This window comes from Manis javanica, chromosome 13, assembly GCF_040802235.1.
Source record: "Manis javanica isolate MJ-LG chromosome 13, MJ_LKY, whole genome shotgun sequence".
NCBI classification, from domain to species: domain Eukaryota; kingdom Metazoa; phylum Chordata; class Mammalia; order Pholidota; family Manidae; genus Manis; species Manis javanica.
In genome coordinates this window covers 1,254,206-1,271,880 of record NC_133168.1, presented here as the reverse complement: position 1 = coordinate 1,271,880, position 17,675 = coordinate 1,254,206, and the positions used below count along the sequence as shown (strand labels likewise).

Here is a 17,675-nt window from a genome sequence, read left to right as displayed (position 1 = left end):
TAAACTGTTAAATGTTTTTCATAAAATCCAAAAGTATTTTTATAGAATATTTTCTGAATTAAAAGAACAATTCTTACTACTCTCAAATTTGGAACTAAAATAAAAATAAACACTTTCGTAAGTGTAGGGTTTTATCTGGGTTTTTTTCCATCTATTCTCTACTGTTAGAAGGAATGTCCTGCAAATACAGTTATTTACTAATAATACAGTGAATTTTAAAATTCAGTTTATGTCCAGCAGTTACTCATTCCTTTGGTATAAATAATCAGCTGACACTGTGATTGATAAAAATCATTAGAGGGAAGGAAATATACATGGATTTGGCTGTTGGCCTCTTGATGCTTTTATTAGTTATAGATAATTTTACTAATATCTCAAACACTTCTGTTACTGTGACATGAACTTTGAAAATACTGATCTCAGTTACCAAAGGAAGGCATAGCGACCAAGTGGCGAGACTCGTCTTCCCTGGTTTACATGCTCATAACCGGTTTATTTTATGAATATGTAACAGGGTTTAAATCCATATAAGGTCAGTATAGGTACATGATAAAATATAGAGGTTTCTCTGTAGCACAACTTGAACTCAGAAACAGGTTTCTCACAGTCCATTTCTTACACTTCAGTGGGACTAAGGTCTTAGACAGCGTGATACACACTGAGAGTTGAGGGTTCAGTTTAAAGATATTTCACGCCCATGCTCCCATTTCAAAGGAACAAAAGCAACAGAGAAGAAGCGGTTTTACAGCGGAAAACAGCGGCCAGCGCCCCGCCGCCGCCCAGCGAGGAGGCTGTGTCCAGCAGCTCGGAGGACGACTCGGGGACCGACCGCGAGGAGGAGGGCCCTGCGTCCCAGCGCTCCACGCCGGTGAAGACGGGCGACGCGGGAGACGGCGCCCGGGTGGCCGAGGTGCGGGAGGGCGTGGGGGGCCCGCATGGGGCTCTGGGGGAGGTGGCCCATGCCGCCTGCAGCCGTGGTGGAGTGTGGGGACAGGCCGTCGCCCGCGCACTGTCGCGCGCCGTCCTCATGTGTTCGAGGCCCTGCAGAGGTGAACACGCTCAGCATAGACATAACTTCAAATGGTTTCATTTAGAAATGAGAGTGGTGACTTTGCTGCCACCTGTAATAGTGAATTTCCTAGCACTTTAGAATTTTTTAAAGACTCCTGCCCCTTTGTGGAAGGTCATCTACTCCGGCTCTGTTTATCCCTCTCTTGACATGTGGTTGGAGTGGGCAGTTTGGACCTCGGCCTGTCTGCGTAGCCCCGGCGGGAAATTCATCCTGTTTAATTTACATTCCCAGTTTAGCAAAATAAAAGGGAAGTAAACAGTAAAAGAACCAAATCTAGCTGTGGGGGAATTGTTTCCAGAAGTAGCCAGATGTCATCAGATGTAGGTGTGACAAATAGAATGTGATGATACAAGAACCGAACCCATTATTCCAGGAGTCGGCAAACCATCGGAGTGGCAAGATCCTGCCTGCTGCCTGTTTCTGCAAATGAAGTTCTGTCGGAACCCAGCCCTGCCTGTGTGTTTACATATTATCTGTGGCTGCTTTTGCACTGTACCCACAGAGTGAAGGGCATGACCCCGAGAACCTAAAATATTCACTCCCTGGCCGTTTGCAGAAAAACGTCTGCCAACTCTTGCACTACTAGTAAAAAAGGAATCTGTGTCCTGAAATAAAGCTCTGTGTTTGATACTCTGAGGAGCGCCTTCTCCTTTGGTGTCGGTACACTGGCATGGGTAGTAAGAAGTAACTAGTAATTCTTTTAACAGTTTTTTACCTTAAAATAACTATTTAGTGGAAATGAAATCAGATTTTTAAAAAATCATTAACTGATATGCTTAATAAATACATTGAAGAACATTGTGATTGCTTTTGCAGAAAAATTCACAGGTTCATTTTCTTCATCTTTGGAAATAATTAATATGCTAGATGTCTAAAAATTCTTCCTGGTTCCTTTTTTCTTAACACCAGAATGTGGTCCAGCCGATGAAAGAGGTTTATGGAATTAACCTCTCAGATGGCCTCTCAGAAGAAGATCTCTCCATTTATTCAAGGTAAACTACTTTCATATAGAGATAAAGGAAAAATGCAAATGTATTATTACAATAACATTTCTGGTTACGTTTTACAAAGTGAGAATAGTCAATAATACAGAAGGAAATGAATTCCGCTTGCAATACAGTTGTGGTGTCCAGGAGAACAAACTCCCCATGGGTTCATCCTCGGAGGGCCTGCTGCCCCTGGGGTGGACGTCTGTGAGGAGCCCGTGGTGCCCCTGCCCACATGCAGGCTGCCCAGGGAGGTGCGCTTCCGCATTCCCGCATCGACAAACCCTCAGGTCAGGTGCCTTCTTTCAAAGTGAACCCGGGCTCTTGGTGATCAAGGACCTTGCATTCTCCTTCCCTCTGGGGGCCAGTGGAGGGGTGGCTGAGGAGGAGAAAGGAGGCCATGAAATAAGGGGGTTGATCCAGAATGGGGCAGACCTGTTGTCAGGTGGTTCTCACTGGGAGACAACCAGCAAAAGGCACTTCCTGAGATCATACACATAATTTGTGTGTGTGTCTGTGTCCAGTGTTATGTGACTCTCAGGAGCATGCCTCGCCTAGAAATCCTCAGGAGCCTGCCAAGACCCCTGTAAACGCCCTTGAGCCTCACGTGCACTGAGACGACTTCCTTGTTGCAGGCAGTGCCGCCCCCCACACGCCCGCTGCACTCGTGTCAGTTTGGCTGCATGAACGCTCAAGTATAAATGAGCCCTCGGCTTCTGTTCTTTTTCAAGGGAAGTATTTCATTTTTAGAATCCGTCAAACTGGATATTGTCAGCTTTTTACTTAAGACTGGTGGAGTCTGCTGTGTACTATGTAAAAACCAGAAATGTACAGCATTTCCCGATTACAGGAGCACTGGTAGGGCAGCCCACTGTCTTAGCAGAAGCCACCGGAGTCGTGCAGAGCTCAGCGCACCCTCCCCAGCCCTGGGCACAGACATGCACTCGCTTACCCGTCGGAGCTGCCCCAGCATCTGGAGCAGTTGAAATGGGCCTCGTGAGCAGCGTGGTCTGGGAGAATGAACTCTGAGCGAATTACCAGAGTGTGTGCGTGTGTTGCTCAAGGACTGAAATTAAAGTAAAAGGAAAGTGTCTGCGGCTTCAGGTGTGACGTTCACCTCTAGCCTGTCCGGCTCAGACCGCTTCCGAGGCCCGCTTCTAGCTCCCCCTTCTCAGAGAGTGAGACGCGGCCTTGCTCGGCCACAGCATCCCCGGAGAGGATCTAAGAAGAAAGCGAGGGCAGGCCTGCAGGGCAGGGAAGGCTCCCTGTCCCAGAATAAAATTCTGTGTTTGATATTCCGGAGAACAACACCTCCCCCTCTGGCATGCACAACACTTCACCGTGTTTGTCCTGTAGGCAGCTCTGCAGTAGACTGAAGACATAGTATTACCCCCTGACGGGCTAGGAGCGCAGGAAGGGCCGTTTGGTGGCTTATCCAGAGGCCTTCTCCAGGTTGTAGGCAGCGCTGTGCTCTTTATTCTCGGTCCTCACCTGTCCCTGCTGCTGACGCACACCTGGGGGAAGAGGCGAAGAGAGTCCTGGCATCTCTTCCCCTGTGTGTGCAGAGCCCCTGTGGGTGGGCAAGCACACAACAGGCAGTAGGACCACCCCCCACCTGTCTGTCAGTGTCTGAGAGAGGGAGTTGGGCCCAGGGTGACCGAAATGTTCAAGGACGGTCACCCCTCCTGCCCTCGCCAGGCCTGGGGGTCCCCGAGGGCCCCTCAGATCCAGAGGACAGAGCTTCAGGGCAGGGCGAGAACCCGTACAGTTCTTCCCTGCATAGGCAGGTGCCCTCTCCTGCTGCAGCCCTGCAGCCTTGACCAGCTGCCTGCCCGCCTGCCCATTTTTCCTGCAGGGCCCGTCCGCCTCCGGCCCGCTGGGGATTCCCGGCCTGCTGCTGGCCGCAGAGCCTGCTCTCTGTTCCTTTCTTTGCCTCCTCTTTTCGGGCGTCTTTGCTTTGCTGTCTTGACCAGCTCAAAAGTTTCCCACTTCCTCAAAGCCTCTGCCAAATCTTTTTCATTTTTAAATTCTGACAGTGATTGTACACACGATTTGGGAAGTTTAAAAGTCCATATGGAGATTAGATACTATGTGACATTCTTCCCCAAAAATGAATAAAAAATGTTGGTTTGCTAAAAGTAAATGCTGGATAAAAGTAAGGTGTCTATGTTTTGCAGCATCACTGTGATGATCTAATGAGTGGTAGTTTCTGCAGCACTTTTCTTGACCTTTAAAAAAGCTAGTAAAACATATTATAAAAGAATCCATAGTCACCACAAGAATATATTTTAAATATTAAAAGCAGAGGGAATCTGCTCTTTAATTCTGCCCTGTAGCCTCCCAGAGGACATCAGAACAGAACCACAAGCCTGTCCCTGGGGGAGAGGGATCCGCGTAGCACAGGCGCCCTGTAGGCAGGTGTGCCCTTGAGAAAGAGCTGGTGGCCCCCAGCCCATGGCAGGTGTCCCCTCGCTGCCGAGCTGCCCTGGGGCGGTTCCCTGAGTTCTGTTCCAGTCCTTTCTGAGGGGTGGGGCTCAGTGGTGCTCAGCAGGTAGTTGAGGTTATAGCCACGGTCATGACTTAACATTTTAAATAGACTCCCTCCCCCTGCGCTTCTAACAGGCCTACCCTAAAAGCAGACACCTTCCGGGTATTGTGCTGTGCGGGGGACTCCTGTGCACTTGTCTGAGATGAGCACACTGCGGCCGGTTCAGCTCCGACCGGGTCGTGAGCTCTCCTGAACTTCCTGCACGTTCCTTAGCTTGCTTTCTCTCCACTGTGATTTGTAGGTTCGTTCAGCTGGGCCACAGTCAGCATAAGCAGGACAGGAGCAGCCGGCAGCTCTGTTCCAGGTGCCCGGACGGAGTTATAAAATTGTAAGTACTTGATGAGGGCTTTAAAAAAGCCTTGTGTTCATGCCAGTCCCTTTTTTCTTTAAGATTTTGTAAGAATAATGTTCAGTCTTGTCACCACTGTATAAGCACTAACGCATCCCCTCCTGGTACCTTATCCATGGAAAACTAGCCATGCCTGTGCCTGAAACGCACCCTTTGGAGGTGGGGTTGGAGTCAGCGGAAGTGTCTCCGTAAACTCCACCCTCCACTGGGTAGAGGTGGGCTGGCAGGAGCTCCGGCCCTGGGGACGGGCTCCTCCAGCTCAGCACGGGACCACTGAGGGCAGTGAGGCGCTCGCCTCTTCCAGCTGCATGGCCCCACCAGTCCTAATAACTTGCTGCAGGTTAAACAAGTGTTTAGTAAATCCTTAAACACAATTAGGCTCATATCCTGAATCACAGCTCTACTACTTGTGTTTTTGTTTATTTTTTCCCTTGAGTAAGTAACCTAAGTCTTGTGTGGCTCAGTTTTATCATCTGCAGAACGGGGTAATAGTAGTGCCCACTTCATGGGAGGGTGGTAGGAGTCAGTGAAATAACGCACGCGAAGTGCTTAGCTCGTGCCTGGGATAAGTCCTCAGTAAGCTGTGGCCGTCACTGTATCACCGGCTTTCTGTTCACTGTTACTGTGCTTTGTTGGGACCAAACACCCAGAGGCTCAGCCCCAGAGAGGCTCCGTCATGCTGCACCCACCGGGCTCCCTCCAGAAAACGGGTCACTGGGGAGACTGAATGAGGGCAGTGCGTCCGGGGCAGCTCACCCCGGTGCCTGGCATATGGTTGATGTTTAGTAAATGTCTCTTCGCTTTCCTTAGACCGACTGTGTCAGCCTGTTCAGCAAAGGATTGGGTTGACTTGAGTCCTCAGTTTTCTGTGTGCTGCACCTGCACGTCCGCAACTGATAGATAGGAGGCTACTGCCAAAATCCAGGCAAAGGCGGGTGCAGAGAAGGGCGGCTGGGGGGAGCCTGGGAAGGGGGTGGATCTGGGGACTACTAGGTGAGCCGGACAGGACGAGGGAGAGGAAGAGAGCCCTTCACAGGGGGCTTTCTGATTTGTCTAACAGGTTGGCTGATTAGTGGATTCATTTACTCATTTAGCTGATGGGTGTCGAGTGTGCGTGTGTCCGGACCTCTCAGAGCCGCCTGTACTGAGCCGAGGAGCACTGCAGGGGAGTCCGCTCTGCTTTAAAGTAGCGCCCAAGGGGCCTTGTTTGGGAGGCAGCTGGGTCAGCCGAGCCGGGACTCAGAAGCGAGCCCCTGGGGCTGTGACTGCACGTGGGTGGTGACTAAGGCCGCCAGTTACGGATGAGACCACCTAGGAGAAGAAAATAGGGTGAGAAAAGGTCGGTAGCTGAGTGTGCAGGGAATCTGGGTCCACTGGCCCAGACAGACGGACACCTACAGGGGAGACGGACGGCGCCTCCAATTAGGGGAGGGAAGCCAAGCCGACACTTCCTCCTTCACCACAGCCTCCAGGGCACTCACCCCATCATTCTCTCCCCATCACCATTGTTTTCTTTTTTTCCTTTTTAAAAAAGCCATATAAACTCCTATTAATTTAGAGACACTTTTTCTGTCTTACGTCTAATTAGCATATGCAAGTATGGGCTCCCATATGAATTGAAATAGATGCAGCCAAAGAAGGAAAGTATTTAAATGTGTTAGTAGACTCTATGGACCAAATTGTATTATGCAAATTGATCATCCATTAAAATGGTATGGGGCAACTTAGGAGAAGATGATGAAATGAATATAGCATACAAAATAAAAGAAGAATGTTTTCCCCTTTTCCTCAAAATTGTGTTACTTTGATCCATAATGATCTTGCAGTTACTACTTTTAAATTCTTTTCTTAGAGTAGTGTTTGCTTTTCCAAGTCCTAGCACGTGAGAACCAAGTGGACCTAGAGTTTTTTGACAACCTTTTCCACTTACTGAGTAAATAATCTAACATGAGTGTGTTTTTGCAGAGCGTTTGCAGGTTAAGCTCAGCGTTGTGCTGTCATGGCACTGCCCCCAAGTGTTGTAGGTGTTGGGGAGAAGGGCTCTGTGTGTGTGTGTGTGTGTGCACCTTTAAATTCAAGCTCTGCAACTAGGCACCTAATGGTCAGTCAGGAGCGTCACAGAGGCCACAGTGGGTCCTTGTCATTCTGTCCCACAGGGTGGCACACAGTTGCACTTGGTCCCATTACTAATGATCTTTAGTTCAATTCCTTGATTAAAGTGGTATTCTCTGGGCTTTTCCTGTGAAATTGCTTTTTTTTTCTTTTAACTATGGGAGATACTTTGAAACTATGTAAATATCTCTCTTCATCAAACTTTTAACTTTTTTCATTTATTTTTCTTCATATGAGGTCTTGGTTTCCTATTTTATTCATTGGAGTATAATCTGTTGCTGTCATTATTTCTTTTGATGCTCGAATCGTCCCACATTTCATCTGAGTCCCTTCAGCCTGACTCCTGTGTTGTCTGGACACGGCCTCATCATTCTTTGAACACTTCCTTGATTTTGGCACAAGATGTTCTAATCTCATCGTGTTCCTTGCCTGCCCAAGCCCTGAAATCAGTCATTTCTCCAAGGATCCCTGCCTCTCTTCAGTGCAAAGTGGTGTCAAAGCCAAGGTGTAAGGTCTGGGCAGTAGGCGTGTCCCCACAGGCTGTCGCTGCTCCCAGGCCCACGTAGAAGACACGCACACATTTACATAATATAGGTAAACATACATAGGCACATGTATATAAATACATTCACATACATAGGTTTATGCAAGTGTATGCGTATAAATTACATACAGATACGTGTGTGTATCAGTTCATGCTGACACCTCTAACTGGGGCGCTCAGAGGCCATTCCCCTCTCTCCCCTTCCGTGTTGGTGACCCCCTCCTTCAACAGTGAGGGACTTGGCCCCCCTTACCCATCTTACCTTCATTTGTGCAGTTAACCCCCCCTCCCCCGTTCATAAGCACCTCCCATCACCACTGCAGCACGGACGCCCTGCATTCAGGCTCTGACGCCCGTTGCAGGCACCCACCCTCATGAATGCCCCCTCGCCCCCTGGCCCCCAGCCCCTTTCCACGTGGGTACCCGCACCTGCCTGTCCCTGCTCAGACTCTGACGCACCGCCTGCGCCGCCCTTCATGTGCACTCTCACCTGCGCAGGCCTCAGCCCCCTCCGTGGGCCCGTGGGGATGCCTCTGGGTCCCCCCTCACCCTGCCCCTGCCAGGTGTGGGTGCCTTCCCCACCAACTTGGGCTCAGCCACCCCCCCGGGCTGCCACAGGGTGCCCCTCCCTGCTCCACCCCATCTAATGGCTCCAGGGCCCCCTGCTCAGGGGAGCGGGGGAAAGAGCAGGCCTCGTGGTTCTATAAAGGATGTCAGCACAGAAGGGCATCTGCTCCTCCACAGCTGAACTGCTCATTTCTCCTGGAGCGATGGATTCCAGATTCTGGTTATACCAGAACACCTTGGGAAGCATATTGAGCTGTAAGTCCCCAAGCAAACAGAAAACAGCATTAAAAATTGGGAGCAAGCAGAGTGTCCCCAGAAATGGTTAAATAGGTAACAGGAGGCATTCCGTTTTCAGTTCAGACTTCTGGTTACTCTTTCAATTACCTGTACATATAGTTTTATTTAGTTAATACTAACATAGGCCATGTTTTATGGTTTTTTATATTAAAAACATAATTAGCATTGTAACTGTTTTTTAATAGGGATACAAAATACAGAATTCAGGACCTTATTGCTAGAGGTTCCTGTTCAGTACAGAGGGCCAGGGCCTGGGAGTCTGAGCCTTACGACATCTTCCGTTTGGAGGCAGTGACCAGCCAGGTTCCACAGGTGTTGCCTCGGCAGCGGGTCAGATGGCCACTGGGCCGCTCACCCAGTTGTCCGTCCCGGGGAGCCTGGACAGCGATGAAGCCCACGAGCCTCCCTGAAGACCCGGGCCAGTGGGTACTGGAGTCCGCGTCCTCGCGAGCATGTAAACGCGAAGGAAAGATGAGGAGTGAAGCACGCCTCGCAGGGACGCGCTGGGTGAGAGCAGCGGGCGCCTGGAAAGACGCACAATCACCCAGGGTCTCTGGGGAAGAGATTACAAGGAAGAGGTCCTCAAAGAGTCTGTCAAATGGGACTTTCTGTGTGACGGGGATGCTCTGTCTCTGTTGCCCCCTCCAGTGCCCCTCACCGCACACGGAATGTGGCCGGTGCTGCTGACTTACTTTAACTTTTATTTGATTTTAATGTACCTTTAAATAGCCACTTGTGGCTAATGGCTGCTGCTTAGGGGGTAGCTTGGGAGGCACATCTTGGACTTAGTTGTGTACTTACACGCAGACTATGGGTAGTAGGCACATTATCTCGGCTTTTTAACAGGAAGAAGCAAGTGTATTCTCACTGCACGATCTTGGTAGGATAGATTCATGACTAGGCTTCAGTGTAGGAGTTCCTTGTTGGAAAGATACAAGCAGCCTAATAAAGGGACTGAGAAGCAGCAATGGACCACCACAAAACCCGTCGGGACAGCCTCCATGAACTGGGGCCACAGGCCCTGAGCAGCATCAAGGGCTAGAAGGAAGCCTTACGCAACATCACAGGCCAGCAAATCATTTCATGGCGGTGTGTGTCATGGGCCCTCTGCCAGCAGGGTGATGAGGACTCCTCCTCCTAATAGAAATTATAGATCCTACAGAAAGGCAAGAATAATGTCCAGGGCAAGTGCCCCAGAGGCATCGGTCGAGGTGCACCGCGCTGAGGCCAGGGCATCCGATCAGTTCTGACCTGCCCCTTCCCCCCCCACCCCCCACCCCGGTCTCCCCAGGAAGTACAGGCAGCAACCTGAGGAGCCCTGACGGGACCGTCCTCTGCAGACAGAGGGTCGGTCACGGCTTCCGTAGGGTCCTGTCTGCCTGTGATGTTCTTTGGATTCTGCAACAGTCGTAACCAGCGAAGGAGCATTTGGCACTGTGAAAACAGCCGCCCTGGGAGGAGAGGTGGGCTTGCGGCAGCACCAGACGGGCTCCCTGGGAAAGGAAATAAATATATTCTGTGGCTGGAACCATCACTAAAGTCTCTGGAAATGCCAGCTGGGGTTGGTGGATGCCCAGACGCGAGTCATAGAAAAAGAAGGTTTTAACATCCGGAAAGATCTCACATATATACAGGGATTGAAATCATACAAATATTGTCTAGTTTTTCACAAATAATCAGGACATTACTAAAATCAGAGACATTTCAGTCTGACTAATTAAATATTTTATTTGAAACCAGCCTATGTTTGCTAGGCATTCATTACATGTTAGAGAAAAAGCCTCGATAGGAATTGGACTTTAGAAGGGGCTCAAACATGAGTTCTGCATCCAAGTGTGTTTGTCATCAGACACGGTCATGTTATAACTGAGCCAGTGGTACCACTTTAAGAAAGAGCACAAAAAGGCCGCAGTAAGGATGTTCTCTAGAAACATGCGGTGCGTCTGACGCATCTCTGCCCAGCGGGTCCCCTTCCGTGGGTGGAACTGCAGCCTGGGCTGCCGTTGCGTCCTCGGCGTTGGAGCGCACCGAGCAGTAACGGTCAAGCAGCCCACAAGTGAACAAGCAAATACATTTTTCTAAATAAGACCGTGACGTTCCTTGAGGGGAACCACAGCGCTCTTCTCAAAGGTACAGCGAGGCTTTATAGGTGAGAAGAAGTGAGCCTGAGGATTTGTACCATTCACAGAAACACTCACAGCATTTGGCTCGGGGCAGTAGGCCTCAGGCCTTTGGGGTCACGAGGAGTTGCTGGCGAGTAAGGGCGTCGCCTCTTCCCGGCCAGGAGAGAAACCCGGGGCCCTGCCCTCCGCGGAGCTCTCTGCTGGGCGAGTTACGGCAGCCTCAGGGTCTCCACGCCATTCAGTGTCGAACGCTGGGCCTTTCATCCAGAAACAGGTGCCAGCTAAGCTGCGACACGAGTATCCCTGCCGGACTGAAGAGCCCCGAGGCAGCCCCGTCCTCCCAGGGCCTCGGAGACATGCCGGCCAGCAGCCCCCGTGAGGGTCTTGGAGGTTCTTACATTTCTCTCCCACCTTGGAAATGTAAACTGTGGGTAGATCAAGCATCCCCTCGTTAGGGAGCGAGCGCTGGGTCTAGTACGATGCTCGTCGCCTAGCGCTGGGGTGCTGGATCGCGCCTTCCCGCTGTGGGGCTAGTGGTGTGTGTCGCTTGAAGGACAGCTCTTGCTTGAAGACGTTCACTGCCGCTGGTTGACCACAAATAGGATTTCACTTAGCATTTCAGGTGCATTTTGGTCTCTTTAGACCACAGGTTCTCCATAGGAGTTTTTCAAATTACCCCCAGGAAAAGGGAGCTGCCTGTTGCAGACCAAATCCCTCACCAAAAGCCTAAGGCCAGACATGTTTCAGAATTCGGAGTTTTGGGGGTGTCAGCATGGCGAGATGGCACTACACCTCACGAAGACATTCCCTGTGATCTGCGGCCTCGTCTCCTAATTAAAGACGTCAATACTCACGAGAAGCAGAGTGAGAACTGTCAGTTCAGGCAAAGCTGTTCCGGCAGATGAGCTTCAACTGGCCAAGGGCCGTTTGGTCATCAGAGTGCTCGGGGTCTCAGGGTTACGTACTGGTGACTTCACAGCAGTTCCCGTTTACTAGACTTCAGCGTGCAAGGCGCTGTGCTGAGTGAGCACTTTACACACATGAGCTCATTTGCTCCTCCTCAGCATGTAAGGGAAGAATGATTAGTGCCCCCCTACCTAGTGTACTAGATTCCTAATACATCTTCCTGAAAAACACCAGTAACGTAGAACTAAGAAGCGAATTCAGTGAAGTTGCAAAGTCAGTGTGCAAACACTGCTGAGTGCCCACCGTGTGCCACGAGCCCCCACCTAAAGTTGCTGCAGTCCAGGGGGCAGGCGTCTGGGTATACAGACAGGAGAGTGCCCAGGGACAGAGGAGGGGTGCCCACCCAGCCTGTGCTTCAGGGAAGGCTGCCTGGGCCGAAGCTGGACCGTCTGTCCTCCAGGCAAGGGAGGAAGCCAGCAGAGGAGGACCTCTTGTTACTACTCAGCCCGTGCGCCCAAGGGCGCCCAAGGGCAGCAGCTCTCGGTGCCAGCAGACCCCAGCTCCCTGCTGGCCCTTTGCTTTCTTTACTGTGGCCCTGTCTTCTTTCTTATAGAACACCCATCTCGGCTTTCTCGCAAGACAACATCTATGAAGTTCAACCTCCAAGAGTTGACAGAAAATCTACAGAGATCTTCCAAGCCCACATCCAGGCCAGTTATGGTATCATGCAGCCCCTCGGGAAAGAAGACACCTCCATGTACCGAGAATACATCAGAAACCGCTACCTGTGAACAGGTGCAGGGGGCCGTGGCGGCCCCAGCGGGGCTGACATCGCCAGTTTGCTCATGTTGTGATCTGTTTGCCCCTTCCTAAAAAGGTAATTTCCCAGCGGGTCCTGACATCGGAAAGTTTTTCCTCTTTTTCTAACTGGTGAATTACAAATTATAGTAATAAAGAAATGACTGAGTATTTTGCTGTCATTGCTTTCTTTTACAAATACATTGTTTTAGAAATGTGGCCAATATAGTACACCATCATACTTAAGAAATCACCTTAACAGGTATTCATTGAGCACCTGCTGTGTGCCAGGCACAATGGCAGGTCTGGGAGAGTAACAGTAAATGAACAAGCCAAAAAACTCCGCTTGTACAAAGTGAAGTCAGGGTGTTTTTCTTTGTAGTTAACATTTAAAAAAATTTATTCTAATGGTTTTATGTTAACTTTGTGTTTTGAAAAAAAAAAAAACTGGGTTACTTTGAAAGCCCTTGTTCTTAGAAAATAAACACTGAAACACTTACAGGTGAAGGGACCAGATGTCAACCCACTGCTTCCAGTGGTTCTGGAAAAAAAGAGCAAATAGAGCAAAATAGTAATAATTGCTAAATCTGAGTAGGAGTAAATAGTTCTTCTATGGACTGTTCTTACAGTTTTCTTATAAAATGAAATTACAATAAAACAAAATGTTAAAAATTGGTTATGCTGCATACCTTCCGTGGGGTGTGACTGTGTTATGTGACTTCACATTTGGGGCCCAGCCAGGGCTGACCCGTTACATGCACACATGGCTTGTTACATATAGTCAAACATAACACGAACAACGTTCTGCATTTTCATACAGTTTAACACACATGATTTGATTTCATTACGTCTGGTTTTTTTTTACAAATTGTCTCAGTTCTTCCTCCTCATCAATAAAATAGGAAGAAAATCAAGCTGTCCGGGGAGAGAAGGAAACTGACCAGCCTAAATACCCCTGAAGGTGTCTTCAGCCTGGAGATGCTGGGCTTCTCTGGAAGGCTCCACACCGCAGGTCAAAGTTAAGCCCCTGATTGACAGGCATTTTTGACTGATGCCATCATGAAGCCAGGATTGGGGAGTGACAGGGTATCAGGCGAGAGAGTGTACACTGTGTGTCTGCCGTGGCAGCTGTGGTACCTACCTGTGTGGTATCATGTCTGAGTCCTCCAGGGCCAGTGGAATCCCAGGTTGCTGGGGAGAGTGGGGCTGTGCGGTGAACACGATCCTCATTTGTAAAATGGCCTCTCGGAGGTCCACCTCCTTGCGGCGGGAGTGGAGTCTCTGAAGGCCTCGCATCTAGGCCTTCTCTGGTCACCTCGCCTCGCTGCGGAGAAAGGCTGCCGCCCCTGCTCTGCGGGCGGCCGTGAAGTCTGGAGGCCTTGAGCGCCCCGGTCCCGGTGCGGAAACTCCGTGAGTGCGCGGAGTTCCTGTCGCTGCGGCGGTGCTGGTTGAGGGGGGCAGGGGGCGGCCATGGTGTTCTCCACTCAGGCGGCCGCTTCAATATGATCAATGTGACTTTAACATAACAGCATGACTTTGGTATAATGGCTGGTATCTGAACTATTAATTTTGCCATTAGTTCAGGTTATTTCTACTTTAGCTGTACAAGGAAGGCCGTATAAGTTGATCACAAAGTAGGCACAGCATTGAATCTCTGGAAAGAGGTGAATGGCTTCAAGGAGCATGTAAGCAAAGTGAAGGGGTATATGAAAACCCTCAAAAGCTGACATGTGATGGAAAGTTTAATGTGATCAAAAGCTATAATTTTCAGGCCCACAGGGAAAACCATGAAGGAGCTGTGGGGCTGTGAGCGTCACTCGGCATCACTGACCTCAGTTTTATCTAGTATGGAGCATTGTTGACGGCCGTGAGGCTGGGTGTCCCACGCAGTTAGGTTCGTCAGTGTTATTAGCTTAGCGAGACCGCTGGCCCCGGGTCACCAGCACTGCTTACGGAGCTGTCCTGGGCGTCTTCTCAGAACAAAGCCCTGCACCTACCCGCTCTCACCAGGCCCCAGTCACCACAGGAGGTGCCGCCCTCTGCAGCTTGGCCTGGTAGATTTTAATCCTTTAAATCAAGCAACCTGAGTGGCCCTTGCAACACTGCAGATCTTACATGACAGATCGTTGCAACATCAGCAAATAGTGATGACTTCCTATGAAATAAAATTCTGTTGACCATGTGTTCATACCTGAGAGCGAAGTGAGGATGTCCACATCAAAGTGCAGGGCGAACCTCCCGTGACTGTGTGTGAGTGGTGGGGACGTGCCCCCCGAAAGCCACTGCGTGTGGATCTAGGCAGCGCAGCAGGGGGCCGCGCCCCGTGTGGGACCTGGGCCTTCTCAGTGTCGGCTGCACTTCCCAGTTCACACGCTGCTGCCGCGTCGGGGAGGCGGGAGGCGTCTAGCGATTGGGCATAAAAACCCTTCATCAGGAGGAAAAACCGCCCGGAATGGGACCTGTCTGCAGAACAGTCCAACTTTTACTTTAGCTTTTGTGATCAAATTGCAGTCACTTGATGTGAAATCCATTTCTCCATAGAAAAGTGAGTCCTATCGTTCAAATGAACTTTTTCTTCACTTACATGTGAATGAACCATTTGCCCCTTGAAAAGGAGATTCCAACTCCACTTAGAGTTTCGCAGGGGGAGAGTCCGAAGATCATCCTGTATCTTATTACAGGCCTTGCATTAAAGCTTTTTTCCCCAGTGCAGTGGGTTTTCCCCTTCCTGGAATTCGCCAGCTGCTGTGTCAGACGTGCCCCTCCTTTCGGCAAACAGGGCGCCTCCCGGGCGACCTCCTCGCCCCGCGGGGTCGCCTGGCCACAGCGGGATTTCTCCGCGTGGCCAGGGACGGCGATGCCAGCCCGGTTTCCCTGACATGCTCCTCTTGAAAATCACGTTTGGCTCTATTAAAATCAGTTTAGACACATCCTCTTTTTCTGGTTTCCTTCCCGGCATTTTTTATTTGTTCTGTGGGTCAAGTACCACTTCTCAGAATCTCTTCTGAGACAAATGATAGAGCCAGCTGATGATTGTTCTGGTTAAATGGATCTTTTATTTATTTTATTTTATTATTTATTTATTTATTAAAGTATTATTGATATACACTCTTATGAAGGTTTCACATGGAAAACAATGTGGTTATCACATTCACCCATATTATTGAGTCCCCCCCATACCCCAATGCAGTCACTGCCCATCAGTGTAGTAAGATGCCACAGACTCACTATGTCCCTTCTCTGAGCTACACTGTCTTCCCCGTAACCCCCCACACCATGTGCACCGATCATGATACCCCACAGTCCCCTTCTCCCTCCCTCCCCACCTGCCCTCCTACCCCTCCCCTTTGGTGACCGCTGGTCCCTTCTTGGAGTCTGTGAGTCTGCTACTGTTTTGTTCCTTCAATTTTGCTTAATTGTTATACTCCACAAATGAGGGACATCATTTGGCACTTATCTTTCTCCTCCTGGCTTATTTCACTGAGCATAATGTCCTCCAGCTCTGTCCATGTTATTGCAAATGGTAGAATTTCTTTCTTTCTTATGGCTGAATAGTATTCCACTGTGTATATGTACCACATCTTCTTTATCCATTCATCTACTGATGGACACTTAGGTTGCCTCCATATCTTGGCTCTTGTAAATAGTGCTGTGATAAACATAGGGGTGCATATGTGTTTTTCAACTGGGATCCTACATTCTTTGGGTAAATTCCTGGGTCAAATGGCATTTCTGTGTTTAGTTTTTTGAGGAACCTCCATACTGCTTTCCACAGTGGTTGAACTAGCTCACATTCCCACCAGCAGTGTAGGCGGGTTCCCCTTTCTCCACATCCTCGCCAGCATTTGTTGTTCTTGGTCTTTTCGATGCTGGCCATCCTGTCTGGTGTGAGGTGATACCTCATTGGGGTTTTAATGTGCATTTCCCTGATGATGGGGAGCATCTTTTCATGTGCCTGATGGCCGTCTGAATTTCTTAAATGAATCTTTTATTGAAGGAACAATGATCTATTCTGCTTCCTTATTGAGACTTAGTTATAATGTCCACTGCCTCTGGAAGGGCGAAGGCCGATTTTGGAAGTTGCACGTGTTCTGACATGCACTTAGTCTAGGTCAGGCCGCTCTATCTGCACATGACCAGCTTTCTTCAACAGACTCTTGAGTCCCCTTTTTATTGTCAGAAGCTGGAGGGCCATTTACTAATAAAGGACAGTAAGCTACCATTTAACTCCTGCTACCCACACATGAAATATTTCTATGGGTCCATTTATTCAGCACATTGTCTGAGTGGACTTTAATGCAACTGCCATCCAGTAGGTAAATAAAAACTGTAATCTGGATTGATCCTTGGCAATTGATGAAGACTTTTTTTATAAGGAAAAACACAAAACTAAACCACTTGCTTTCGTTTATAGAGAAAGAGAAGGACTGGAAATAGGATTTGTTTAAACAAGGCAACAGCCAAGATGCCGATCAAAAGCCAGGGAAACTCGCCATGTGTGATGGGAGGAGGATCTCAAATGCTGTCGCATGGGGATTCTTGCAGAAACAAGGGAAGTGCCTCCACCTGCATTTTCTTTGCTGCTAAAAGGCACATCATTCCAGCACTCCCCCAACACCACCATCTTTCCTTTTAAAACAGAAATCATTATTTAAATATGAAGTTCTTGCCTCATCCCTTTCCCTGCCTCATAGTCAGAAGTCAGGGAATCGCACATTTAATTTCCCTCTAGGCAAATTTTACTTTAGGTTTTCAAAGAGCAAGAAAAATAAATAGCAAAGACAAGCCAGCAAGCAATTCTCTTCATCCTTCAAGGTATTTTTTAAGTTTACCCAAAGGAGTGGCAAACATGTGTCCACACAAACACCTGGACACAGATCTTCATAACCGCCAAAGCTTGGAGGCAGCCAGGATGTCTGTCAGGAGGCGATGCATGAATGAAGGGACATCTGTCCAGCGGCGTGTTCAGGGAGGAAAAGGAACCAGCCACCAGGCCACAGGACACGCAGGAGACTTGAAGGCATGTGGAAGAAACCCATTCAAAAAGGCTGCATTCCGTACGATCCCACATACATGGCGTCTGGAAAAGGCAAACCTGTGGCAGCAGTGAAAGGACCGGCGGTTGCCATGGGTTTGGAGGGAGAGACGAGCACAGATTCTGGGCGGCGACTGCTCTGCATGGCGCCGTGAGGGTGGGTACAGGCCGGTACACACGGATGCAAACCTGTAGATGGCACAACACCAAGAATGGGCTGCATGGGAACCACGGGCTTTGGGGACGATGTGTCCCTGTGCGGGCTGCTCACTGGTACAATGCCCACCCTGGGGGGCTGCTCATCATGGGGGCTGTGCATGAGTGGGCGCACGGTCCTG

At 49.5% G+C, this 17,675-nt stretch overlaps 1 protein-coding gene across 3 annotated transcripts in view; it reads left to right on the top strand.

Annotated features, from left to right (window-relative positions):
- The window catches only part of FIG4 (FIG4 phosphoinositide 5-phosphatase), a 72,462-nt gene extending 59,991 nt beyond the window's left edge, over nucleotides 1-12,471 (top strand). For 2 of the 3 annotated variants that reach the window (XM_037012251.2, XM_073220805.1), the window contains exons 20-23: nucleotides 715-910; nucleotides 1,982-2,064; nucleotides 4,848-4,934; nucleotides 12,118-12,471. In XM_037012251.2, coding sequence (XP_036868146.1) covers nucleotides 715-910; nucleotides 1,982-2,064; nucleotides 4,848-4,934; nucleotides 12,118-12,295 — 544 coding nt within the window. In that variant the 3' untranslated portion in view covers nucleotides 12,296-12,471. Of the gene's footprint in view, nucleotides 1-714; nucleotides 911-1,981; nucleotides 2,065-4,847; nucleotides 4,935-12,117 lie in introns of those variants that run through there. The other variant, XR_005059698.2, reaches the window with a different exon arrangement.
- Nucleotides 12,472-17,675: the final 5,204 nt, after the last annotated feature.